This window comes from Serinus canaria, chromosome 25, assembly GCF_022539315.1.
Source record: "Serinus canaria isolate serCan28SL12 chromosome 25, serCan2020, whole genome shotgun sequence".
In the NCBI taxonomy this organism is placed as follows: Eukaryota; Metazoa; Chordata; class Aves; order Passeriformes; family Fringillidae; genus Serinus; species Serinus canaria.
In genome coordinates this window covers 7,579,542-7,607,263 of record NC_066338.1, presented here as the reverse complement: position 1 = coordinate 7,607,263, position 27,722 = coordinate 7,579,542, and the positions used below count along the sequence as shown (strand labels likewise).

The 27,722-nt window shown below is 51.4% G+C and overlaps 2 protein-coding genes across 2 annotated transcripts; one reads left to right on the top strand and one right to left on the bottom strand.

The window, feature by feature from the left end:
• Positions 1–2,938: 2,938 nt before the first annotated feature.
• LOC108964114 (olfactory receptor 14J1) lies at positions 2,939–3,882 on the bottom strand. The gene has a single exon (XM_018925904.3). The coding sequence runs from the start codon at positions 3,872–3,874 to the stop codon at positions 2,939–2,941; it is 936 nt and encodes a 311-aa protein (XP_018781449.3). The 5' UTR covers positions 3,875–3,882.
• A 12,484-nt stretch (positions 3,883–16,366) lies between these two features.
• On the top strand, positions 16,367–17,299 carry LOC103824874 (olfactory receptor 14A16-like). Its single transcript, XM_030237615.2, has one exon. It carries the CDS (start codon positions 16,367–16,369, stop codon positions 17,297–17,299), a length of 933 nt encoding a protein of 310 aa, XP_030093475.2.
• Positions 17,300–27,722: the final 10,423 nt, after the last annotated feature.

Below are 27,722 nucleotides of genomic sequence, written 5' to 3'. Positions count from 1 at the left end.
GGAGACCTCATCACTCTCTACAACTCCCTGACAGGAGGGTGCAGCCAGATGGGGGTTGGGCTCTTTTCCCAGGCAACAGTGACAGGAAAAGAGGACGCAGCCTTCAGCTGCACCAGGAGAAATTTAGGCTGGACATTAGGAAATATTTGTCACAGAAAAGGTGAATGGAATTGGAATGGGCTGCCCAGGGAGGTGGGTGAGTCTCTGTCCCTGGAGGTGTTTAAGGAAAGACTGGATGTGGCACTCAGTGCCACATCATGGGTGACAAGGTGGTGTTGGGTCCCAGGTTGGACTTGATGCTCTCCAAGGCTTTTGCAGCCTGGTTGATTCTCTGATGATTGTGACACTGCAGGGCCCTGGGTAAGCAAGGGGACATTGTGACACTGCGGGCCTGGTGGCACTGAGAGAACCATGGTGACACTGTGTACGACATGGCAGCACAGAGCCAAGGGGCCATGGTGACACTGTGGGGCTGAATGGAAGCAAGGAGTCCATGGGGATAGTCTGGGTCCTGGTGGAACCACAGAGGCCACTGTGACCCTGCAGGGCCTTGGGGAACCATGCAGAGCATTGTGACAGAGCAGGACCTGGTGTCATGATGGGGCCATTGTGACACTGCAGGGCCCTATGGAACCAAGGGGTCAGTGCTGCTCCTCAGGGACTCCTGGAATGAAGGAAACATGTTTGACACCGTGGTGGCCCTTGGGACCAAGAGGCCACTGTGACACTGTGGAACCAAGGAGAGCATTGCTGCACTGCCAGACCTCATGAAACAAAGGATCCACTGTGATACTGCAGGGCCTTGGGGGACAAAGGATCCATTGTGACACTGTGGGGACCAAGGATCCAAGGGACTTTGTGACACCAAGGAGTCCCATGGAACCAAAGGGACAGTGTGACACTGAGAGGCCTCATGGAATCATGGAGACTGTTGGGACACACTAGGGCCTAATTAAACTGTGGTGAGGCAAAATTGGTTGAGAGTGTTTATTTGCTGGGGTGTAGGAGGGCTCTGCACAGGACCCTGGACAAGCTGTATCCAGGGGCCAAATCTAAAAAGCTGTGGTTTAACAGATTTTCCCCTGTGCTCAGCTCAAGTTGGGTAGCACCTTGAGTGCTGTGTCCAGTTCTGGGCCCCCAGTTTAGGAAGGACATGCAGGGGCTGGAGCGTGTCCAGGGAAGGGCAACAAGGCTGGGGAGAGGTCTGGAACACAAGTCCTGTTAGGAGCGGCTGAGGGAGCTGGGGTTGTTTATCCTGGAGAAGAGGAGGCTCAGGGGAGACAAGGCAGTGTCAGGGCACAGGTTGGACTTGATGATCTCCAAAGTATTTTCCAACTCTGCTGATTCTGGGATTCTCTGAAACCACCCTTGGAGCAGTTGCAGGATGAGCCCTGGGCCTCCTCTCCAGAAGCTCCAGCAGCCCAGGTCCCTCAGCTTCTCCTGCCAGCCCCAAAGCCCATCCTGTCAGTCCTGCAGAGCCTCTGCAGCTCCTCCTCATTGCCCAGAGCAGGGAGCCCCAGAGGCAGACACAGCAGCCCAGATGTGCCCCCCTGGCCTGTGGTGCCTCTGGCAAGGGAGAGCAGGAGGAGGCACTGCAGAAGCCTGCAGACAATTCCTGCAGCACTTGTAGGATGATCCTGCTCCCCAAGGGACATTCCCATGGTGCCAAGTCAGGAACTGCAATGGGGAGTGGGGCCAGAGAGGAAAGGGCAAACAGGGATGGGCTGTTTGCACAGGAAGGAACAGGGGTGGGCAATAATAGGAAATTTGTAGCAGGAAGTGTAAAGAAAGCAAAGATGAAGCAAAGGAAATGTTCAGGACAGTTTGGGGGTAGCTGTCAGGCAGCCCTCGATCCGATAAACAGCATCTGCAGAGGGGTAGGAAACTCCCAGCTGATGGGAACAAACTTTCTGGCTGACTGCAGAGGCCAGGACAAAGCTGAGTGGTTTCCCTGATGTCCCCCAGCCCTTGCTGGCCCCAGGGGCTGATGGCATTTGTGCTCCCTCAGGTTCATGTCCCCACACCAACAGCATGGGGGTGCTCCCCCTGCTCTGTGCAATGCAAACAGGGGCTCCTGAGCCAGTGCTGCCGTGTCTGTGCCTGCAAGGATGGGGCACCTGTGTGAGCTGGGGGAGAGGCCAGGGCTGCAGAGGGGGGATGTTGTTGGCAGCTCCTTGAGGATGCTCTGGGACGCTGCCCTGGGCTGTCCAGAGCACTGGGGATGGATCAGCCCCTGCTCTGCTGCTCCTTCCCATCTCCCCCAGAGCCCTTGCAGAGCACCAGCCATGCTGTTTGCCCCCAGCCTGCCCATGGCCACCCTGGGGCTGCCCACGGGGGTTTTCTGTGCTCAGCACTGGCCTGGGTGTGTTCTTGAGAGAGCCTGGGCAAGGAGCCTGGAGCCCCCAGGGCCTGGCCTGAGGCGTCAGCGCTGCCCCAGCAGTGCCCATGGCCTGTCCCTGCTGCAGCCCTGGCACTGCCACCCCCAGGACTGTGCCCGGCCCCGAGAGCACTCAGGCCCTACAGCAACACCAGGGCCACCAGGGCAGCGGGGCAGGGCCACGGGAGCAGCACTGGCAACACCAAGTGCTGCTGCTGATGGGCACAGCTGTTGTGCCAGCTCTGATCTGCCCCCAGCTCTGCACACAGACATTGCTGCTGCAGCTCCAGAGAAGGCAACAAATGGGGATCTCTGCAGAAAATTTTGCTGGGAGATTGTTTAGTTCCTTTAAAGGCAACGAGAGCGCAGCCCCTTATTGAAACAGTCTTTGGGCACAGGGAAGTTGGAGAGAAACAAAGTGCAAAATGGTACAAAGTGTTGCTTTCTTTTGTGGACAATATGAATGCCTAAAACAAAGAAAAAAATACCACCACAACCAAACCAACAAAAAGTATCAAAGATGACATTTATTACAAGTGATTTGCAGAAATTGGCCGCAGTTTAATGTTCCTTAAACCATGCAGTCATCAGTCTCCACAGTGCAGCCTTGAGCTCCTGGTTCCTCAGGCTGTAGATGAGGGGGTTCAGGGCTGGAGGCACCAGCGAGTACAGAACTGACAGGGCCAGATCCAGGGATGGGGAGGAGATGGAGGGGGGCTTCAGCTGAACAAACATGCCCGTGCTGAGAAAAAGGGAGATCACAGCCAGGTGAGGGAGGCAGGTGGAAAAGGCTTTGTGCCGTCCCTGCTCAGAGGGGATCCTCAGTACAGCCCTGAAGATCTGCACATAAGAGAAAACAATGAACACAAAACAACCAATTGCTAAACAAGCACTGACAGCAATGAGCCCAACTTCCCTGATGGAGCTGGAGTCTAAGCAGGAGAGCTTGAGGATCTGTGGGATTTCACAGAAGAACTGGCCCAGGGCATTGCCATGGCACAGGGGCAGGGAAAAAGTTTGGGCTGTGTGCATGAGAGCATTGAAAAAGCCACTGGTCCAGGCAGCTGCTGCCATGTGGGCACAAGCTCTGCTGCCCAGGAGGGTCCCGTAGTGCAGGGGTTTGCAGATGGACACGTAGCGGTCGTAGCACATGATGGTCAGGAGGCAAAACTCTGCTGAGAGGAAGAATAGGAAGAAAAAGAGCTGTGCAGCACATCCTGTGTAGGAGATGGTCCTGGTGTCCCAGAGGGAATTGTGCATGGCTTTGGGGACAGTGGTGCAGATGGAGCCCAGGTCAGTGAGGGCCAGGTTGAGCAGGAAGAAGAACATGGGCGTGTGCAGGTGGTGGCCGCAGGCTACGGCGCTGATGATGAGGCCGTTGCCCAGGAGGGCAGGCAGGGAGATGGCCAGCAAGAGGCAGAAGTGCAGGAGCTGCAGCTGCCGCGTGTCTGCCAGTGCCAGCAGGAGGAAGTGGCTGATGGAGCTGCTGTTGGACATTTGCACTGTCTTGGCATGGGGATCTGTAAAAAAAGTAACCATCGATTAGTTGGGCTTGGAGAGGACTTAAAATATCCCAGCACAGCCTGGGGACACTTTCCCCCCACTGCCTGCCCAGGGCTCTGTTGCCTGGAGCTGTCCCTGCCAGCAGCTGCTTCCCTGTGCCCAGGGCTGGGCCCTGCCAGAGCTGCCAGAGCCCTGCCCAGCCTTGGGGGCTCAGCTCTGCCCTGCAGACCCCTCACAGCTCTGGCACTGCCCAGGGGCAGCTCTGGCTCTGCAGGCTCTGATGGCAAGGTCAGAGGAACCCTGAAAAGGCTGGAAAAGCAACACTGATGCTGCCTCTAAGGGACCCTGTGCTTATTTAATTCACAGCCTGCTTTATTAAGGTCTTACAGAAATTCAGTTTATTTTTCTCAGCCTGAATTGAGAGATGAATTTCTATATGTAATTTCCTAACCAGGATACCCTGAGCAGTAGATTTAAAAAGGATGAGTTTTCCTTTCATGCAGCCCCTGCCTCCCTGTGCTTCCTGTATAATCTACTCGGAAATGTTCTGCTGTTAAATGTCATGCTGGGAGAAGTCCTGAACAATGCAACATCCTCACCACACAAGGACAACACTTCCAAGCCTTACAAGCTGTCTCCTCCCACCAAGATCTTGTCCCCCCTCTAGATCTGGGAGCAGCTGCCAGGGCTGGCTGAGAGCTGTCCTTGGCAGGCAGCAGAGTCCCTGCCCCAGCACAGCGCCCTGGGCTGCAGGACCCTGCTCTGCAGGACAGCCCTGGGCACCCCTGGCTGCTCTGCACAAGAGACAATCAGAGAATGTACTCACAGAGTCTGCAGGCATTGGGATGTTCCAGCTTTAGGAGATGGCTCCAGGAGCTGCAGCTGCATTGTCCTGCAGCCAGAGGTTCCTGTACCAAGGGCTGGCAGTGATTGTGCCCCAGGCACTTCTCAGCACCTTCCCAGCCCTGACTGATTGAAGCTCTCTGTGCCTCTGTGCTGTGCCCAGGGTGGCTGCCGGCAGTGCCCCAGCCCTGCTGGGCTGGGAGAAAAGCTCCTCATCAAGAGAAATGTGCTTTTGAAGCTCTGCTTGGTTACCAGGAGCTGCCTCTGTGCCAGGAGCCCAGCCCAGCTCATCAGCACGGCAACAGCACAAGGACTTTAATGAGCCTCTGGGGCTTTGTGCTCAGGCCCTGAACATCAGTCCCTGAGAGGGAGCTGAAGAAATCTCTCCAGAACTCCAAGTCAGAATCCAACTCCAAAGTTTCTTTCACTTTTAATGGGTCCCACTGAGGGACACCACTGAGAAAGTGTCCCCAGGCCCCAGGCAGAGCAGAAAACTGGAGGCAGTGATGACAGGAGGGGACAAAGAGAAGCCAAGTCTTGGTGCCCTGGGGCACAGCAGGGTCTGTGCCACCAAGGGCTGGGAGGAGACACCTTTTCCTGAGTCATTGGGGCCTCCTGGCACAGCCCCAGCCAGGCTGGGCACTGTCAGCCCCTTGTCCTGCCCTCAGCATCCCCCCCTAGCCCACATCCCAGTGGCCTCAAGGATCTGCTGGAAGGAGTCCCTGGGGAGCCTTGCTCAGCAATGGCCCTGGGGGCTCCTTCATGCTTCTAGAGACTTCAAGTTTTTCAAAGGACTTCGGCTTTTGCTTTTGCCTTGGACTCTCTGAGAGGTTTGTGCAATCATGACCTCCAATTATCTGCTGTAATTAGTCCCTGGAGAGGCTTTGTCAGTAACAACACCCAGTGGGCTCATTAATGCTTCAAGGTACTTCAGTTATTTTAAGGTACTTGGTGTTTCCCTTTTGATACAGACTCTGTGAGAGCTCTGTACAATCATGGCCCCAATTATCTGCTTTAATGAGTCCCTTGAGAGCTTTGTACTGACACTCAGTGGGGCTCATTAATGCTTTGAGATACTCAAGGTTTTTTAAGATACTTTGGATTTTCCTTTCCACACTGAATATCTGGAGGCCATCCTGGCTTCCAGTTCTCTCTTCCAAGAGTCCATGAGGAGGCTGTGTTGGGGATGGACCTCCGTGAGACCCATTCATGCCTTGAGACACTTTGGGTGTTTCTTCTGACTCTGACTTCTGGAAAGGTTTGTGCAATCTCCTCTCAGGCCCTGAGGTTCCAGGGCTCAGCTCCAAATGCTCCACGGGGCTCATTAGGATCAGGCAAGTCCTGACAAACCATGGCTCTGCCTTGATTTCCCCCTGCTCTCATGCAGTTCATCAAGAACATTTCCTTTAGAGTTATGGAGAAATATTTCAAAGAGCTTCTAAGAAATATGTATTCCCCTCTTAAAGGGTGTCTTTCAGTGTTCTTCCTATTATACAAGAGCTGATTGCAGCATGCTGTGATTGATATTCATCCAGGGTCTCTCCTAAGGAGGTCTGGCTAGGTCAGAGAAGTTGTACCTTGGAGCTCACCCCGTTTGGACAACCTTGCCCCACATTCCCCAACCCCATGTGAGAAATGATTCTTACTTTCAAAAATTCAAATGCTTTATTAAGACCATATCAAAATACAACAGGAGACTGAATAAAGAAAAGAACACAGCACCAGGAGCAAAGCAATCAGTCACCATCTTCTTATCTACAATATGGATGTTCTGACTTTTATACCTCTAGCCCCTCCCAAAGCTTTGTCAATCGACTCCTTCTTCTCTGTCCAGTGGTGGAAATCACTTTCCTACACCTTGATTGGAGGTCAGGTGCTGCCATAGTAACAAGCCAACCCTCCCAAATGCCCCGACTACTGAGGCCATACTGTGAGAACAATGCAAGGGGACGGGAATGATAACTATACATCTACAAAACTTCTCTGAACATACATTTGTCGCCCTGATTTTGTAAAACTTTATAAAGCCTTCTGATGTTTATATTCTCTCAACAAACTTTCTCACACACAATTCTGTAAATAACCTATGTTTTGCATTCTTTCATGGAGGTGGAGAGAATTGATGGACCCTTGGTCTGTCCAGTGGCATTGGAGAGGTGGCACTGTCACCCTCCAATCTACTGTCACCTTTGGAAAACTATAAATGTTGGAGTCAGAAAATAAAGGTCCTCTTTTTTTGTTCCCCTCGAGAGCAGCAGTGTCTGTGTCATCATTTCGTGCCTTATCTCAACATACATTTAATATTGAGAGTCAACCATAGGATTACTCATCTATAACAAACTCCGCCTTTCTTTTTCTGTAAGTCATTTTGCTCAAACAATAATTCAAAACTTTTTCTCTTTGTTGAATGCATCATACCAGCATCTGTTGATGTGAGCAAGGACAGCGGGAACAGGAAAAAAAAATCTCAGGTTTTCCTTAGACACACTTATTTGGAATGGACAAAAGGGCATCACAGAGGTCCAGTATGGCTTTGACTCCCACCTACCCCACTACCCATAGTCAGTGTATCCCTAAGATACACTGACTATGGGTAACAGCCACACCGTGCCTGTGTGGCTGCTACCCATAGTCAGTGTATCTTAGGGGTGAGTACAGAGGACAACTTTTAATCCAACAGGGACTAGACATCTTACCCTCTAGTCCCTGTTGAATTTAAAGACAACTGAGAAATGACAGAGGTCTGGTATGGCCTTTTGTCCTTACCTTACCATGCCTACGGGGTTGCTACCCACAGCAGGGCTATGGAGCCTCCTTGGTAGCAAACAAAGGGGCCAACCCGGTCTTGCCCGGCTACCTTTGTCTTATTTTCTTAAAGAAGCTGTCCCATTACCTTTTACAGTCCCTTGTGTACTTACCCTCAACAGATGCTGGTAATTCTCACCCATTAAAACAGGAAGACAGTTCTCAAGCTGGTTGGTGGAAGCTTGACTCTACTTTTTGGGCATCTTGGCTTTTTTCTGGTTGTCTTTAACTCTCTGCTGGAGACTCAATCATGTTTCACCCAGCCTGGATGTTTTAGTCCCTCTTTGGGTTCTTCTACTGGGCCTTTGGCTCTGTTGCCATGAGTCCATCCCCGCTCTGCAGTTCGCACGGCCGGTTCGGTGGTGAGCAGTACCTGGAAGGGACCTTCCCACCGAGGAGTCAGAGGCTGATCTCTCCATGACTTGATCATCACCCAATCCCCAGGATTAATATTATGGATTCTTAAATGCAGGGTGGTAGTCTGAGTAATTGCTCCTTTATGTGTCAGCCCTTCTAAGGTTTGTGCTATAGACATAACTGATTTCTTGGCATTGGCTTCCCCTTCCTCATAGGTGGCAACCCTCTGGGGTGAGGTCAGGAAGGGCAACCCAAACATCATTTCATAGGGTGACACCCCCAGATCTGAGTGGGGTTGTATTCTAATTCTTAATAAGGCCAAAGGGGGACCTTTTATCCATGACATTTCGGTTTGCATCATCAGCTTAACTAGAGCTCTTTTCAGAGTTTGATTCATTCTCTCAACCTGACCAGAACTCTGTGGATGCCATGGAGTGTGTAATTCCAATTTTACTCCCAGGGCCTGAAGAACTTTCTGAAATATCTTCGCTGTGAAATGAGTTCCCCAGTCTGAATCAATCTTGTTTGCCATCACACATTGGGGAATGATTGATTCTAGAAGTGTTTTACTCACTACACTGGCATTGGCTTTCACAGTGGGTACCACATCTACCTAATGGGTCAGGTGATCGACTATCTCTGGCAAAAATTCTCCCTGGTGTCTACTGTGAGATGTGACCAGGAATAAAGCAAAGCAAGCTCCAACTTAGGAAGAAAAGGAAGAAAATAAACCTTCTTTAACCTACAACTACATGTAAAAAGAAACACACAGAACTCAGAATGAAAATCTTCCAAAAACATTGCTCCTCCTCCCCACCAAATTTCCAACACATCACAATAAGACAAAACCTTGGATTCTCAATTAAGTTACCACCCCTCAGATCACTAACTCTGAGTCCAGCACCACCCTTCAGATAATCAATTCTCAGTTCATCAAGGAGAGAGGAGTCCCTCTTGCACCATGGGCTTCCCCAAAAAACAGAGTTGAAACCTCTTGTGTTTCCATGTCACACGTGGCACTGCCCAGAGAACATTTGCCATTGTGACTTCTTCCTTCCATGCCCAGTGATCTCACCACTGCACGTGGACCAGAGATGCTTCTGGGGTTTTCCTTTTAAGGGTGCTTTGCCCAGTTCCAAAAAGAGCACAGTCTTTCACTTTTGGGACACCTCTCTCCCCCCAAATTTCACCCCCTGAGGCCGAGGGGTCTCAAGAACAGAGATCTTCTCCTTTCTTGAAGATCAAGGGCACCACCACCCTCCTCACCCTTTGTCTCTGTTCACTCCACTCCTTCACATAAAAACACTGATCTCTCTTGGCTCCAAGTCATTGCCTCCACCTAAATGCAGTCTCTGTCACAGAAAAATGGTTCTGTCCATGGCTATACAAGAAAAGTCCAGCCAAAGGCCACTCTATCATCTCCTCCCACCTAAGATTCTTCTCAACTTCTCTCAGACATCTTTCACTTGCACAAACCTGCATCACACTTGCCCATTTCCTGCTATTCCATCTCTATCCATCTCCTCATTCAGCTGCAGGAGGATCAGCATTTGTAAAGTTTCCATCATCCAAGAAAAGGGTTAAAATCCCAGACTCTGCCTGTCCAGAATTCCCACTGGATTCCCAATTCTGTCCAGAATTGGCCCTACTGGGAACCTCCTCGCTGCCCGCCCCCCCCCCCCCCCCCTCCATCCGCCTTCTCCTTCTCAGCCAGGCCAGTGCTATCAAATTTCAAGGTGGCACAAGCGCAGGCACAGGCTCTCTCTCTCCCAGAGGGGGCTGCCCAATGTCTCTCAGTGCTCCTCCACCCTTCCATCCTGCAGGGACCTTCACCTCCCTTCTCTATCCAAGGCCCAGCCTACCTCACCCGGCTGCATGGATTCTCCTCACCCACCCAGCCTGCAGCTGGGCAGGGCAGGTCTGTTCCCTTTCACAGACAGAACCCAAGAGAGCTTCCTCCTGGGAGTTCTCAGCTTTTAAACCCTCTGTGTTTTTAGAGTTGTATCCACGTCCTCAGTGGCCACACCAGATGCCAATATTCAAATCTGAACGCCCATTGGTTTGACCACGGCATCCCAAAAACTCACTTCCTCTCAAACCAGGACAGCGTGGTAAAGGGGATGAGAGAGAGAGAGACCAAGGTTCCCGTTGCAATACAATAAGTCTTCTTCTGTGTTGAATATTCTAATTCTCACTAACCAATCTAGTACAAGATACAAATCCTATAGCATTTACATACAGCCTATATAAGAATCATTACATCACCATACTGTGTTACATTTGAAGCCCTAAAAACTCCTCTTTGGACCCCTTCTGCCAAGCTAGTAGGGTCTGCTCTTACCCTTGGACCTGTCTGAAAGCAGAGGCTATTGTTTAATGAAAAGGTGATTACGTTCTGTCGCTCTGATTTTCTAATATTTCCTAAGCCTTCTGATGTTTACTTCTTTGTGGAGAACTTTCTCACACACTTTCTGTAGATAACACGTTGTTTGGCATTCCTTTATAGAGGAGGAGAAACTTGATGGACTGTTAGTTTGTCCAGTAGTCTTGGAGAGGTGGCATTGTCACCCTCCAATCCACTGTCACTTTTGGGAAACTATAAATATTGGAGTCAGAAATAAACTTTCTCTTTTTGCTCTTCTCTTCAGAGCAAGGTGTGTGTCTGTTTCTTTCGTGTCCAGTAGCGACAACGTTCAGCCGGCCATACCATTGTTTTCCAGTTGTTCAGTAACTAAGACTTGGTATCTCAAAGCTTGCTTGCATTTCAATCTCACTTATAGTTTCCATATTCTCAAAAGCTTTTGCCAGGCAATCATATTTATAAGGCTTTCCTGTTTCATCTTCCCCAACATCTGCTCCTTTTCATATTTGCCACCCTCGCCCTGAAGTCGGGGAACCAGAAAGATTTGTAGCAGCCACTGCATTGCGACATTTGGTGCCCAAACTGGGACCCTGACATTCAGTCATGTCATCTGGGGTTAGCTGATGGATAGGCCAGTGCTCCCCGGGATTTTGGATTGTCCTGGGCCGGCAAATTCATTGTTGCATCAACCAACCTCAGCCAGGATCTGCAGGGACAACAACAGTTTCACCTGCAGGTGGGTTTGGGGAAACACAGGACAATTATTGCCCTTTTTGACACTGTGTTTTTATAATATTCATCCACATCCCATATTTGATTTGGGGTGTTCTGTGGCTGTTCCACCTAAGGCAGAGAAAGAGAAAAATGGGCAGCTGGATGTGCAAAGTAGGAACGCTTTTATATGCATGCTTTAAGTTAATTCTCACTGATCATGACCAAATATCTTCAAAGAGTAAATTAAAATACATTGTGAGGTGCATCACTAAAAATTTTCCAGATGCCTCTGAGCCAGACCATCCTCCCTCCATCTTGGCTCCTCCACTTCCTGCTGCCACAACCTTCTCTTCCACCCTGAACAAACCTCCAGACTCCACCCCCACAACTGCGGGTCACACCCCCACTGTCAATCATTCCACCTCCACCCTGGGCCATGCCTCCAGAAGGCCAACCTGGAAGTCTGCCATCCTAAATCAAGGCCTTTCCTCCCCAACAGCTGGCAAAATGGCAGCACCCTCTGCCTTACCCTCCAGGAACAATAGAACCCCCATGGTCAAAGATACTTAGCCCAGCTGTGACACTATTTCTAATCTGAATGTTTCTGCTCCAAGATATTATTCCTCCATAGAAGACAGCTTGGACTCCCCAGAGCCACCTCACCCCTCAACCACAGGAGATCCCTGGGAAAGAATCTGGAATTAGGCAGTTAAGGAAGAAGACTGGCAAATAGTCTTGAAATTCCTCATAGCCCTGGTATGTTATGAAAGAAGGGGGCAGAATCCCAGGTATCAGCCATTGGTTTATGGGGAAATCAAGGAGCTGTGTAGGGCAGATAAAGACCATGGAAGGGACTCACCTTATTTTAACGGGCTAATGAGGGCCATGTTTACAGCACAGGTCTTAACCCCCTATGATTTAAAATATATTATGACCATATTATCACCTATAGAATATGACCATGTTATCACCTATAGAATACACTCTATGGGAAGGGGAATTAATAGCAGACTATGCTAAAAATGAGGAAAGGGTGGAATTGACAATTAACCATCTAGCTGGTGAAGGACAACACAGCCTGCCAGATGATCAAGCAGCAGGTATCCCTAGAAAAGTATTGGATGATATAAAAGAGATGGCTTGGAAAGCTTTAATCCAGGTACTGGATGGTAGCACCCCCGATTTGGACTATGTAAACATAAGACAAGAACCTGGAGAGTCCTACATGAAATTTATTGATTGTCTTAAACATGCACTAGAGAAACAAGTCTGGGATTAAAAGACTCAAAATTAATTACAAAATCATTGGGGGTAGCCAATACCAACCCGGAATGTAAGAAAGTGCTGCATGCCCTTCCACCAGAGCTGGAACCCACACTCCTGCAGATGATTGAGGTCTGTAATCACCTCAGAACAACAGAACACGTAGCGGCCATACAAGCCCAGCAACCAACCATCACAACGAGTCCAGGCCTTGGTTGCCGTGGCACCAAACTAAGGAATGGGTCCCTGTAGCCGTTGCCATGGCACCTGGTAGCACCAAGGAGTGTATCTGCAATTGTACCTGGAACAGCCCTGGCCCCACTTTGTCCTGACGTTGCCATGGCAGCCCAGGACAGCAACAGCTCTGCAGGCAAGTGGCCATGGAACCTGGCTGCAGAAATGGCTCCTTGGGGTGGTTTCCAAGGAAACCTGAACTGATGAGGGTTGCCATGGCAGCCAAACCCAGCAGTGCGGTCAGTGCAGTGTCCATGGCAACAGTCCCTGGCAATGGCCCAGTGCAGGCTGGGATGATGATCCACCCTCACAGCTGGCCCAGGGCAGGTCTGCAGTGCCCTGCCCCACAGCCTGTCTGCACAGAAGCACTTCCAGGGCTCTCTGCATTTCCCTTCCCATCGCTCTTGGGTCACTTACACACCTCCCAACTTGGAGGTTTGAGCTTCAACGAGGCCAAAGCTGATCTGTCCTTCAGGAGATCATCTCATTCTGCACTGAGCCAACTCTGGATTTGGGTTCATTGTAGAACTTCCAGTGTGTCTAAAACATTCCTTGCACAATTCTGCCTTACGGAAAGGGAACCTCATTGGAGACAGCTTGGGCTTGGTACACACGTGAGGAGGGTGTCTGCTTCCAATGTGGAAGCTCAGAAGTTTTAGATTGCTTTAAAAAAAAAAAATTGCAAGAAAACCATCTTTGGCTTTGTAGTCAGTTCTCAGAGCAAAGCTGGTCTCAGGTGAGTAAGGAGAGAAAGGATGGGGGTGGGAAATGCAGACCAAGGTTGTCCACACTGGGTCAGAGCTCAAGGCACAGCTTTTCTGAGCAGGCCAGACCTCCTCAGGAGATTCCCAAGATCAGTATCGATCACAGAATGCTGCAATCATGTCTGCTCTAAGAGAACAGTAATAAAAGACACCCTTTAAAATAGGAATGTGGCCTTATTAGAAGAACTTTGAAATATTTCACCATAAGTGCAGCAGGAAAACTTTCTGATGAACTGCTCCAGAGCAGAAGGAGATCAAGGCAGAGCCATGGTTTGTCAGGACTTGACTGATCCTAATGAGCCCTGTGGTGCATTTGGAGCTGAGCCCTGGAACCTCAGGGCCTGAGAGGAGATTGCACAAACCTTTTCAGGAGTCAAAGTGAAAAGAAAACCCCAAAGGGTCTCAAAGCATGAATGGGTCCCACTGATGTCCATCCCCAACACAGGCTCATCATGGACTCCTTGGTGGAGAGAATTGGAGGCCAGGATGGCATAAAAACCTCTCAGAAACCTATTTGAGGTAAGGAAAATTCAAAGTACCTTAAACACCTTTAGTACTTCAAAGTATTATTGAGCCCCACTTAGCATCAGTACAAAGCTCTCAAGGGACTTGTTACAGCAGATAATTGGGGCCATGATTGCACAAACCTCTCCCAGAGTCTGTATCAAAAGGGAAACACCAAGTACCTTAAAATAACTGAAGTACCTTGAAGCATTAATGAGCCCCACTGAGTGTTGTTACTGACAAAGCCTCTCCAGGGACTAATTATAGCAGATAATTGGAGGCCATGATTGCACAAACCTCTCAGAGACTCCAAGGCAAAAGCCAAACCCAAAGTCCTTTGAAAAAAATCTGTGAGCATTGAGGAGCCCCCAGGGCCATTGCTGAGCAAGGCTCCCCAGGGACTCCTTCCAGCAGATCCTTGAGGCCACTGGGATGTGGGCTAGGGGGGGATGCTGAGGGCAGGACAAGGGGCTGACAGTGCCCAGCCTGGCTGGGGCTGTGCCAGGAGGCCCCAGTGCCTCAGGACAAGGTGTCTCCTCCCAGCCCTTGGTGGCACAGACCCTGCTGTGGCCCAGGGCACCAAGACTTGGCTTCTCTTTGTCCCTACCTGTCATCACTGTCTCCAGTTCTCTGCTCTGCCTGGGGCCTGGGGACACTTTCTCAGTGGTGTCCCTCAGTGGGACCCATTAAAAGTGAAAGAAACTTTGGAGTTGGATTCTGACTTGGAGTTCTGGAGAGGTTTCTTCAGCCCCCTCTCAGGGACTGATGTTCAGGGCCTGAGCACAAAGCCCCAGAGGCTCATTAAAATCCTTGGGCTGTGTCTGTGCTGCTGAGCAGGACTGGGCTCCTAAAAAGCCAAGAAGAGCTTCAAAAGCACATTTGTCTTGATGAGCAGCTCTTCTGCCAGCCCAGCAGGGCTGGGGCACTGCCTGCAGCCACCCTGGGCACAGCACAGAGGCACAGAGAGCTTCAATCAGTCAGGGCTGGGAAGATGCTGAGAAGTGCCTGGGGCACAATCCCTGCCAGCCCTTGGCACAGGAACCTCTGGCTGCAGGACAATGCAGCTGCAGCTCCTGGAGCCATCTCCTAAAGCTGGAACATCCCAATGCCTTCAGACTCTGTGAGTACAATTCTGGGTATTTCTGGTGCAGGGGAGGTGAAATGCTCATGGAGCTCTGACATGCTGAGGGATTCTGATCAGTCATAGAATATTTCCAAGAAAGGTTTTTTGGCAAAAATGTGGAAATGTCCTAAGACTTTGTATTCTGTTTCCTACTATTGAAGAATACAAGGAGGGAGGGATAAATATTGTAGGTAGTATGAATTTTTAGTCGTTAATTTTGTCAAGTTCCTGAGACATCTGAACTTTTACTTTAAGTGATCAATAGGTTCACAGGAGATCACTAATGTGCTTTCAACCACTCTGCCCATGGACAGCACCCGCATCAGCTTTGCTGGACCCATCGGGCTCAGTCTGAGCTGTCCTTTCTCCAAGCTGCAAACAGAACCTGCCCCCAGCCAGTGCCCTGCAATCAATCAGGGTTCTGTAGGGACAAGGAGAGTGCACAAAGATTTGGGGTCTGTGAGTGCTGGCAGGGAGAGGTCAGGCACAGGGAATCACCTGCAGGAAGAAAATCTCCAGGAAGCAGAGAGAAGATCAGGCAATGAGAGAAAACAAAGCCCAGAACTGCTGTGGCAGGGAGAGTTTAGAGATCTCCACAGGAGCCCCTCCAGTGCAGCCCCTCCCTCTGAACAAGCCCCCTCCCTCCTGTGCCCCCAGCCAAGCCTCTGCCCTCAGGGCTGGGGCTCCAAGGTGTGCAGCCCCTCCTGTGCAGGCAGAGCTGCAGCAGAGCCGTGGGGCAGCTCTGCAGCCCCGGGCCCAGTTCCCTCTGCAGGGCACAGGGCTGGGAGCAGCTGCCCGGCCCTGGGGGCTCTGGCAGGGGGCACAGCTGGCTCAGGGTGATGCTGTCCCCAGTGCCCGGCTCCTGGCAATGCTGTCAGTGCAGCCAGGGAAGGAGCTGCCTTTCCCTTCATTCAATGCCATCATAAGGACACTTGGAATTCTCCCTAACAATTCAGTCCAAGCTGGGAGCTTCAATCCAGGGCGCAGACCTGTCCTAGAGCATCTCTGTGTTATAAGATTGATGGGGAAAGGCAGAGGTGTTGTGACACTAAAAATGCTGTGGGGTTGGTGAAATGATCAAAGCAAGTCCTTGTCCAGAAATGTGGAGCTGGGCTGGGGTGGATCCATCTGCTCTCAGTCGTACCTGGTGACATTTTAGGTGAAGCATGGGTAGGTGATCAACCTCGACCTGAGAAAGGATAAAACATAGAAAAACTCTGAACAGGTCAGAATGACAGACCATCTCCCTCCACTCCCCACTCATCACTTTGCCTCACAGAACTTGCTCTGTTCTCCCTGAGTGCAGCAGAAATGCTGAGGGTTTCTCATATCCAAGAACACCAGCAAAGATATGCGGGACCTCTAAAAAACGCAAGAGCACTTGAACACAAGAGCATGTCCATCTGTGTTACACAGGAGGGGGCATTGGAAATGGCTTTGATTTTCCTTACTGTATCTCCTCTAACACTTCACTGTACTTTTCTCCATGAACAGGTCCCCATGTGCAGCCGCAGCAAATGTCCAACAGCAGCTCCATCAACCACTTCCTCCTGCTGGCACTGGCAGACACGCGGCAGCTGCAGCTCCTGCACTTCTGCCTCTTGCTGGCCATCTCCCTGGCTGCCCTCCTGGGCAACGGCCTCATCATCAGCGCCGTAGCCTGCGGCCACCACCTGCACACGCCCATGTTCTTCTTCCTGCTCAACCTGGCCCTCGCTGACCTGGGCTCCATCTGCACCACTGTCCCCAAAGCCATGCACAATTCCCTCTGGGACACCAGGAACATCTCCTACACAGGATGTGCTGCACAGCTCTTTTTCATCCTGTTCTTCATTGGAGCTGCATACTATCTCCTGACCATCATGTGCTACGACCGCTACGTGTCCATCTGCAAACCCCTGCACTACGGGACCCTCCTGGGCAGCAGAGCTTGTGCCCACATGGCAGCAGCTGCCTGGGCCAGTGCCTTTCTCACTGCTCTGCTGCACACAGCCCGGACATTTTCCCTGCCCCTTTGCCATGGCAATGCCCTAGGCCAGTTCTTTTGTGAAATTCCACAGATCCTCAAGCTCTCCTGTTCACACTCTATCCTCAGGGAACTTGGGTTCATTGCCATTAGTGCCTGTTTAGCATTTGGCTCTTTTGTGTTCATTGTTTTCTCCTATGTGCAGATCTTCAGGGCTGTGCTGAGGATCTCCTCTGAGCAGGGACAGCACAAAGCCTTTTCCACCTGCCTCCCTCACCTGGCCGTGGTTTCCCTGTTCCTATGCACTGTCATATTTGCTCACCTGAAGCCCCCCTCCATCTCCTCCCCATCCCTGGATCTGTCAGTGTCAGTTCTGTACTCGGTGGTGCCTCCAGCCCTGAACCCCCTCATCTACAGCCTGAGGAACCAGGAGCTCAAGGCTGCAGTGTGGAGACTGATGACTGCATGGCTTCAGAAACATTAAACTGCTGGCCAGTGTCTGCAAATCACTTGTAATAAAAGTCATCTTTGATACTATTTCTTGTTTTCATTTTGGAGGTTCTTTTTCTTTGTTTAACTTTTTTAGTCTTGTCCAGAAAGGTCATTGTTTGTGCCATTTCTCATTTTCTTTCTCTCTACCTTCCCTGTGGCCACAGACTCTGTCAATGAGGGGCTGCACTCTTGGTGGCTTTAAAGGAACTAAAGGATCTCCCAGCAAAGTTTTCTGCAGAGATGCCTTTTTGTTGCCTTCTCTGGAGCTGCAGCAGCAATGTCTGTGTGCAGAGCTGAGGGCAGGTCAGTGCTGGCAGAGCAATTCTGGTCCTGCTGGCCACACCATTGCTGATCCAGGCCAGGAGCCATTGGCCTTCTTGGTCCCCTGGGCACACTGCTGGCTCATGTCTGACCTGCTGTCCATCAGTCCCTGCAGGTCCCTTACTCCCTGGGGTCTGTCCAGCCACTCTGTCCCCAGCCTGTAGTACTGGGGCCAAATTGCAGGGCCTGGCTCTTGGACTTGTTAAACCTCACCTTTTTGGATTCATCACCTGGATCCAGCCTTTCCAGGTCCCTGTGCAGAGGCCTCATTCCCTCCAGCAGATCCACACTCATACCTAGCTTTGTGTCATCTGCAAAGATGTCCTTGGTTCCATGGGGCCCCTCAGTGTCACAATGGCCTCTTGGTCACACCAGGCCCTGCACTGTCACCCTGGTCTCCTTGGTTCCATGGGCTTCACAGTGTCACAATGTTCTCATTGGTGCTGCAGTTTCACTGTGGCCCCTTGGTTCCATGGTCCCCCAGGATGTCACAATGGCCCTATGGTCACATGAGGTCCCACACTGTCACCATGGACTCTGCGGTTCCACAAGTCCCCTCAGTGTCACAATGGACTCCTTGTTTCCACAAAGTCACACAGTGTCACAACATTCTTCCAGATCCCTTGAGGCCCCATCGTGTCACAGTGGCCCCTTGGTTAAACAGGATCCTTCAGTGTCACAATGGCTTCTGTGGTTCCACAAGGACCCAGTGTCACGGTGCACACCCTGGTTCCATTTGGGTCCAGAGCATCACCATCCACCCCTGGTTCTATGGGGCTGCACAGTGTCACCGTGGTCCTCTTAGCCCTACTGTGTCACAATGGCCCCTGGCTTCACCAGAGTGTCCCAATCATCAGAGAATGACAGAATCAAATAGGCTGGAAAAGACCTTTGAGATTATCAAGTCCAACCAATGCCCCAATACTGCCTTGTCACCCAGACCATACCACTAAGTGCCACTGGAGAGGGACAGTGACTCCACCACCTCTCCCCTGGCCAGCCCATTCCAATGCCCACTCACCCTTTCTGTGAAGAACTTCCTCCTATTGTCCAGCCCAAACCTCCCCTGGTGCAGCTTAAGGCTGTGTCTGCTTGTCCTGCCCTCCAGCACATCCACACTCACACCCAGCCTGGTGTCATCTGCAATTTGTGAATGGTGGACTCGATCCCCTCAGCCAAATCATCAGTGAAGATATTAAACAGGACTGGGCCCAACACAGATCCCTGGGGGACAGCACCAGTGCCTGGACACCAGCTGGGTGCAGCACCATCCCCACCACTCTCTGGACCCAGCCTCCAGCCGGTTCTTAAATCACAGAGCGGGGAGGGAACCTGCCCAAGCCGTGGGCTGCAGCTTTTCCAGGGAATGCTGTCAGAGACAGTGTCAAAGGCTTTGCTGAAGTCCAGGCACACAAAATCCACAGCATTTCCTGCATCCACAGGTTGGTCACCTGGTCATAAAGGGAGACCAGGTTGGTCAGGCAGGACCTGCCACCCCTAAATCCACGCTGGCTGGCTCTGATCCCTCGGCCATCCTGTGGGTGCCCTGGGATGGCACTCAAGGTGATCTGTTCCATAACCTTGCCAGGCACCCAGGTCAGGCTGACAGGCCTGGAGTTCCCCAGATCCTCCTGCCAGCCCTTCTTGGGGATGGGCTCACACTGGCACCTCCAGTCTTCTGGGACCTCCCTGCTGAGCCAGGACTGATGGTAAATGATGGAGAGCAACTTGGGGAGCTCATCCACCAGCTCCCTCATCCCCCTGGGATGAATCCCGTCTGATCCCATACACCTGTGAGCATCTGAGTGGCTCAGCAGGTCACCAGCTGCTTCCTGCTGGATTCCAGGGGGCTGTTCTGCTCCCTGTGCCCATCTACTTGCTAAGGGGAACACTTGTCCTGAGGACAACCAGTCCCAATATTGAAAATTGAGGCAAAAAATTTGGTGTGATTGAGGTGTTAAATCAATCCGACATTTCCTTGACTTTAGTTCCTCTATTTTCCACTGCATCCAAAGAAGAGTACACATTCTCCTTCTCACACCTTTTCCCATATTTTTTTAATACAAACTTTTTTTTATTTTTAAACAAAAGCTCCCAGGTTAAGTTCTAATTGAGGTTTTATCTCTCAAATTTTCTTTCTGTATAATCTAAGGATATCCTTAAACACTTCCTGAGTTTCTGGTCCTTTTCCTCCCTGAGTTCCCTCAAAAGCTCCATGGGCAGCCAGTACAGTCATTTTCCTCACTAGCTCATCTCTTGCCACACTGGAACAGGCTGCTCCTTCCCCCTAAAGATTACTTTCTTGAAGTGTGTCCATCCTTCCTGGACCCCTTTGTTTTTAAGGGCTGTTTCCCTTTAAAAAATCAGTACCTGATTTGGTACTCCCCAAATCAGCATCCTAAATAGACCAAAGTCTGCCCTTCCTAATTCCAGTGTAGAAGTTTTGTTGCTGTCCCTCCTTCTTTCACAGAATATTGAAAACTTGATTATTTCATGGTCACTGTGCCCCAGGCAGCCTCCAAGCCCCACATCTGCCACCAGCCCTTCTCTGTCTGTGAACAGCAGGAGACAGAGCTTCCCTTGGGAGTGGGAGTGCTACCAAAAATTCAGTTAAACAGAAAACTCCTTAACCCCAATGCAGCATGAAGAAGCAGCATTCTTTATTCAGCTGGATGCACGGGGGACAGCTCCTCCCAAAGCTGTGCATGCTGAGTACAGGAAGGTTTCTGTTTATTTTCTCTATTTTGCAAACATATTCATTGATTGTCCTGGACTAAACCCACATATGATAATCATTTCCCCAAAATCATTAACAGATTTCTCCTCCCCTTTACCCAGGCTCTTCTGTCCCGGGGGTCTCTCTGGTGGTCCCTGGTGGTCGTGGAGCCCAATGTCCCAGTGGGCCTGGCTGAGCTGGCAGGACACTGAGGCTGGTGAACTTCCAGTTCCCCTTCTCACACAATGAGCATGGTGTGCTTTCCATAGGCCTGGGGTTTTGGAGAGCAAGCTCCAGGTGTGAGCTCACCTGGTGTAGACAATTTCTCATCTGGTAACATGAGGTCACAGAGTGGGCTATGACATCACAGAGTGAGGTATGTGAGGTTATCGAACAGCTACATCACAGACTGCGTCTGTGACACCTTAGATACAACTCTGAAATCACTGGGCAGAGGTCTGACGTTCCAGAGCAGACCATGATATCACAGAGTGGGCTGTGACTCAGAGACCAGCAGGGTGACATTAGAGAATGGGCTGTGAACACCACAGAGCAGGCTGTGACATCCCAGAGGGGCTGTGTGACATCCCAGCAGGGCTGTGTGAGGTCACTGGGTTGGTCACTCCACCCCAGCTCCCCCTCACAGTCTCTCCCAACAAGTCCAAGGCTGTTCATGCCCAGTGGGGTCCCTGTCCCCTGGTATCCCCCCGGCCCACCTGGAGCCACAGCCTCCACCAAAGGATGTTCCACAGGATCCACCCCAGAGCCTGACATGGGGACAAGGGGCCAGGGCTGTGTGACCAGGACATCAAGGACGTGGATTATCCAGGTCACTGTGACCTGGTTGGGGTTCCCCAGGGCAGGAAATATGTCTGGCAGCTGGAGCAGGTCTGGGAAGGGCCTCCAAGGTGGGGCTGGAGCCCTTGGGCTGTGAGCAGAGGCTGAAGGAGCTGGGCTTGTCCAGCCCAGAGCAGGGAAGGCTGAGGGGCTCCTCATCCCAGCCTGGCAGTGCCAGCCAGGAGGTGATGGAGAACACAGAGCCAGCCCCTTCCCCAGGGGGCCTGGTGGGAGACAAAAACCAATGGGTGGAAGGGGAAAGAGGGGAGAGCAGCCAGGACAGGAGGAGGTGAAATGAGTCAGGCTGGTTTCAGCATTTCCTCAACACCAAGAGTAGCCTGACCTCCCTTCTCCATCCACCACTGACAGCTTTGCAAATCAGGAATTGTTTGAGCTGTTTTGCCCCCACTCCGGATGAGCTTCCTGATACAAGAACTTAATTGTGTTTATATCTACCACACAACCCCTTTTGTCTGAAATTAATTTTACTATGGAAATCACTTGTGGATGGTGGCCTCATCAGACACTGCTGGGACATTGCACATAGCTCAGGGAAGAAACAATAAAGTTCTTGTATCAGTTATTAAATTGTGTCCTGTTCAACCGTGGTCTGTTAGTCATGAAGAGAAACTTTCTGTGCCTCTGAGTCTCACCAGTTCCTGACCCCCACAAACCTGATGAGTTGTGGTTCCCACTCCAGTGGCTGCACTTGCACCTCCCTCCATAGCCAGAGCAGAGCCCCCTTGTCCCAGAAAGTGCCTGGCAATGCAGGGATGAAGGAAACAGGACAGGCTGTGGGGATCAGGGGCAGGGCACAGCCAGGGATTTGGGGTGGTTGTGAGCCCAGGGCAGGACCCAGCCCTTGACCTTGGTGAACCTCATCCAATTGTCCTGGGCCCACGGCTCCAGCCTGTCCAGATCCCTCTGCAGAGCTTCCTGCCCTCCAGCACAGCCACACTCCCACCCAGCTTGGGCTCACCTGGGAACTGACTGAGGCTGCCCTCGATGGCCTCGTCCAGATCAGCAATAAAGAGATTGAACTGACCAGACCCAAATCCTGAGCCCTGGGGACAGCTCTGGATGTGACTCCATTCCTCAGCTGCTCTGAGTGCCAGGGCTTGGATGGGGGAAATGGTGGGGGTATGGACAGAGTCGGATTGATTGTCAGCCATGAAGGGTCATGATTTTCATATCTATTCAAACTGCATGAGGAGGTACTTGGATTCAATGTCAAAGTGGAAATTTCATGAAATAACAGGAAAAAAACCTAAAGAGGACCTAAAAAATGTTTTCTCACTGTCTTTTCAAATAGAATATATTCACTTTGAATACGCTACTGAAATCTCTGTAATTAACCACAAAGGATTTGAAAATTAAAATCAAATTATCCCCAGAGGCTTGGCTTGTTAAGGTGTTCTGAATGCTAATGAGCCCTGGGAGACTGAATTCCTGCACTGAAGAGCTGAAGGCTGAACAAGGCTCTGGAGCAGTGAAATTCAGCAGCAGCCCCCAAGGTGCTGAGGATGTCAGCAGCCCCCACTGAGGCCATCCCTGCCCAGAGCCCCTGGGGGAATGGGCAGACAAGGAGAGCATCCCTGGGGCTGGGGCAGCACAACTCAGAGGCACCAGGGGCTCCAGCTGGGAAATGGAGTGTGGAATGGGGCTGGGAAAGCCCTGCCTGGGCTGGGCCAAGCAGGACAGACAAGCCCTGACTCCCATCACCCAAAACAATTCTCTCAAGACGAGCCATTTAAAAGGAATTACAATTGTTTGTGTACTCTGAGTTGGACTCCCTGGAGAAAACCATAAAGATGTTCTCAGGAGCTCAAAAAACATAACAGACTTAATAGGCAATTTCAGAAAATCAGAAAAATTTTAGCAAAAGGTTTAGTATAGCATTCAATCAACAAAAACACTTCTCAAAGTTTTCCCTTAGCCCATTCATCTTTGCAGACTCAAAGTCAGTTCAATTTTAAATTTGATCAAAATTTTTAGGGAGCGACAATTTGAAAAAGAAGACACAGAAAGAAAGACAAAATAGATAGAGACAAGCACACACTGCTACCAACTCCTGGATTCCAGCACTGCTCAGATGGAAATTCCAAGAGAAAGAAGGGTGAAGACACATGCTTCCCTTGTGGCCAGCCTTCAATAGCCCTTGGTCTTCCTGGGCCCTTCCCCCAGGTGGGACTTGGGCTCATTTGGTCCCTCAGGAGCTGGGCTGGGGCTCCAGAGGTGGCTTTGGAGCATTGCCTGTGCTGTGCCAGGGACTGGCAGACACTGCTGGGCTGGGATAGAGGCTCTGGGGGGATTGGGGTTCCAGGGCAGGGCAGGGCTGGGGTTCCAGGGCAGGGCTGGGCTGGACCTGCCCCTTCCTCCCCTGCACAACAAATGCTTTGAGCCAACAATCTCCTCCAGTCTGTCACAACAGGCAGTGTTGGAGGTAGAACCCAAATTTCATGGGCACCTGGACAAAGGACAGTTCCTATCCAGAAGAAGAAAAGCCTTCATTCTCGTCTCATTTCTGGTTTGATTGCCTGGATTCTGTTTGGTCTTGTTGTTGCTTTGTTTCCCTGGTGAGCCTGAAGTGTCCAGTCAGGGGCAGAGTGACTCTTGCCAAGGAACTTTGTGCTGCTGTCCCTTAATATTAAATCTGGTTTTTGCTGATCCCTTGCTGGGGATTTTTTCAGTGCTCTCAAGCCCTCGTTTGTATCACGGTGAAGGAGCCCTGGCCCAGGCCCTGGCCCTGGAGAATGCAGGGACACTGCTGAGGGGTCCCTGTCCCCCTGTCCCACCCCCATGGCCCCGGCCCCCCGTCCCCGTGTCAGGCTCTGGGGTCGATCTCGTGGAACATCCTCTGGGGGAGGCTGCGGCACCGGGGGCGGGGGGACCCGGGGGGACAGGGGACCCTGCTGGGCACGAGCAGGGTTGGACTGCTCTGGGGGGGCTGTGAGGGGGGGTCTGGGCAGAGTGACCTCCCCAGTGACCTCACACAGCTCCTGTGATGTCACACTGCCATCTGTGATGTCACAGAGCCCCTGTGATGTCACAGAGCCTTCTTGTGATGTCACAGCCCACTCTGGGACGTCACACCGCACCCTTGTGATGTCACACAGCCAACTCTGGGATGTCACCCTGGAATGTCATGCAGCTGCACTGTGATTTCACAGAAGATTCTGTGGTGTCAGAAAGTCACACTCTGTTCTGTGATGTCACAGACTGATCTATGATGTTACACAGCCACCCAGTGATGTCACAACCCCCTCTCTGATGTCACACTATGATGGCAGAGTCCTCTCTATGGGCCCTCATTCTACCCTATGATTTCACAGACATCTGTGTGATTCCAAAACCCCCTCAGTGATGTCACAAAACCCTCTCTGTGATGTCATACTGCCACTCTAATTTCACAGCACACACTTTGACCTAACAGCCTGCTCTGTAATGTCACAGAATGCCCTCTATGATGCTGTAGATGCTCCATGACCTCATACAACAAACTCTGTGATGTCATAGCCCAATCTGTGACCTCACACAACTCACTCTGTGCTGGCCTTGGCCTCCTGGGGATCACCTCTCATCTATCTTCAAAACACTGGGTCCCTGTGCTTTTGTTCTCATGGAAAGAAACATCTTTCAAGTCAAGGCAACCATGGCAAAATTGAGAATCAGCCTCTGAAATTCCTTATATCCAAGGACAGCTCCCAGACAAAAGCTGCCAGGACTGTCCAGGTTCCCTTGGCTCCCTAAGGGCCAGCTCTCATCTGCCTTTGAAACACTGGGGCTGTGTACTTTCCTTCCTATGGAAAAGAACTGTCCTTCTTGTCCAGATGCCCAGAGACAAAAGTGGGGTTTGGCCTCCCAAATTCTGTCTATCCAAGGATTCCTCCCTGACAACAGGTCTGCCCGGCCTTGGCCTCCTTGGGGCTGCCTCTGAGCAGCCTTTGAAACACTGGGGCTCCACCCTTTCCTTTCTATGGAGAACTGTCATTCCAGTCCAGGAACCCATGGCTGAAATGGAATTCCATCTCCAAAACTCCACATATATCCAAGGGATGCCTTCAGACAAAACCTGCAAGGACAGACAGTCTGGCTTGCCTTGGCCTCTGGTGACTGCTTCTCATCTGCCTTCAAACCCTGGGGTTCTGTGGTTTCCCTCCTATAGAAAAGAACTGTCCCTCTTGTCCAGGTGCTCTTGGCCTCAGGCACTTGACCACTCCATAGGGACACAGGAGCTCAGTGAGGTGGAGACTGAGGACAGCAGAGGAGACCCCTGGGAGGGATTAAAGGGTACTTTCAGAGATGGTGGATCCTTTTACAATGGTAGAGAACAGCCACAGAAAGAAAAAATTAATACCAAGGGCAGCTGGGAAGCCCAGGGAAGCCCGGAGTGGACACCAGGAGAAAGGAATTTCCCTGCCAGGGCAGGACTGTGGTGCAGCACGTCCCCAGAAGGAGCCTGGAGCAGCCCAAGGCTTTGTGTGGGCAGGCAGAGGCAGGCAGGAGGCAGAGCTGTCAGCAAAGGAAGGGGCCAGCCAGGTGGGGCAGCCGGGGGATGAGCACAGCCTGCAGGGACAGAGGCCAGGGCAGGGACACCGTAGCACAGCCTGGGCTGCACAGGGCACAGGGATGGGCAGCAGCTGCAAGGCCCTGACAGAGCCAACTTGGGCAGCACTTTGGCCATGGCTGCTGGCCCTGGGCCTGAGGCCACGAGGGGACAAGTGACCCTGGCAGCCCTGGGGCCTCATTGCCTCCTTGTCCCTGCTCAGCAGCCTGGCAGGGGCTGCCCCATGGTCCTGCCCTTGGCATTGTCCATCCCCACATGCCAGTGCCCATCCTGGGAAGAGCCCTGAGCACTGAGGGAGGGACAGGATTTGCCTTGCCAGGGGCTGGGGCTCAGGCCTTGGCCCTTTGCATTCCTGAAACACATCCAGGTGTGCTCAGAACCAGAGACACCTTTGCCTTGCTTGTCCCCACCTGTCATCACTGCCTCCAGTGTTCTGCTTTACCTGGAACTTGGGGACACTTTCTCATTCATGTCCCTGACAGGGATCTCTTCAATGTACAAGAACTTCAGTGTTTGAATGTGACTGAATTCTTGAGGGTTCTCTGACATCACTGAGGGGATTGTGACATCACAGAGCTGGATGTGACATCACAGAGTAGGATGTGAGGCCACAGAGAAGACTCTGTCATCATACATGGAGCCTCAGTGATGTCAGAGAGTGGGTTGTGACATCACTTGGTGGCTGTGTAGCATCATAGAGTAGGCTGTGACATCACAGTACAGATTGTGACATCACAGGATGACTTTGTGACATTACATTATTCTGTGACATCACATCAATGTTGTATGACATCATAGGGTGATGTCATAGAATTGGCTCGGTGACATCACAGGGCCCGCGTGACATCACAGGAGCTGTGTGAGGTCACTCTGTCGCGGCCCCCGTCACAGTTCCCCCCAGAGAAAGCCAACACTGTGATGTCAAATTGTGTGCTATGACATTACAGAGTGGCAGTATGACATCACAGAGAGGGTTTTGTGTGATCACTGTCCTGTGACATCACAGAGCTGGCTGTGATGTCACAGAGTAAGGTATGAGGCCATAGAGCAGATTCTGCCATCATAGAGAGTGGCTCTGTGGCATCAGAGAGTGGGTTGTGACATCACTGGGTGGCTGTGTAACATCATAGAGAAGACTGTGACATCCCAGAACAGACTGTGACATCACATGGTGACTTTCTGACATCCCAGTGTCTTCTATGACATCACAGTGCAGCTGCATGACATTCCAAAGTTACATCAAAAGAGTGCACCCTGTGACATCACAAGAGTGCTGCGTGATGTCCCAGAGTGGGCCGTGACATCACAGATGGCTGTGTGATATCGCAAAAGGGCTGTGTGGCATCATAGAGAGCTGTGACATCACAGGGGCTGTGTGAGGTCACTGGGGAGGTCACTCTGCCCTGTCCCCCCTCACAGTTCCCCCCAGAGCAGTCCAACCCTGCTCGTGCCCAGCAGGGTCCCCTGTCCCCCCAGGTCCCCCCGCCCCCGGTGCCGCAGCCTCCCCCAGAGGATGTTCCACGAGATCGACCCCAGAGCCTGACACGGGGATGGGGGCCCGGGGCCATGGGGGTGGGACAGGGGGACAGTGACACACCAGCAGTGTCCCCGTGTCCCCCAGGGCCAGAGCCTGGGCCAGGGCTCCTCCACCCTGTTATGAACAAGGGCTTGAGAGTGCTGAAAAAAATCCCCAGCAAGGGAGTAGCAAAAACCAGATTTAATATTAAGCACACTTTGTGGTGTGACAGCACCACAAAGTTCCTCAGCAAGAGTGACTCTGCTCTTGACGGGACACTTCAGGCACACCAGGAAAACAAAGTAACAACAAAACCAAACACTATCCAGGCAATCAAACCAGAAATGAACCGGGAACTGTCCCTGTGTGTGTGTGTGACAAAAGGACAAGTGAGGGGAAGGATAAAAGGAATAAAGACGGATAAAACCTTACAGAGATCAAAACTAACACGATTAACA

Coding starts and splice junctions, on each gene's coding strand:
- LOC108964114 (XM_018925904.3), bottom strand. CDS start 3,874: ATGTCCAACAGCAGCTCCATCAGCCACTTCCTCCTGCTGGCACTGGCA.
- LOC103824874 (XM_030237615.2), top strand. CDS start 16,367: ATGTCCAACAGCAGCTCCATCAACCACTTCCTCCTGCTGGCACTGGCA.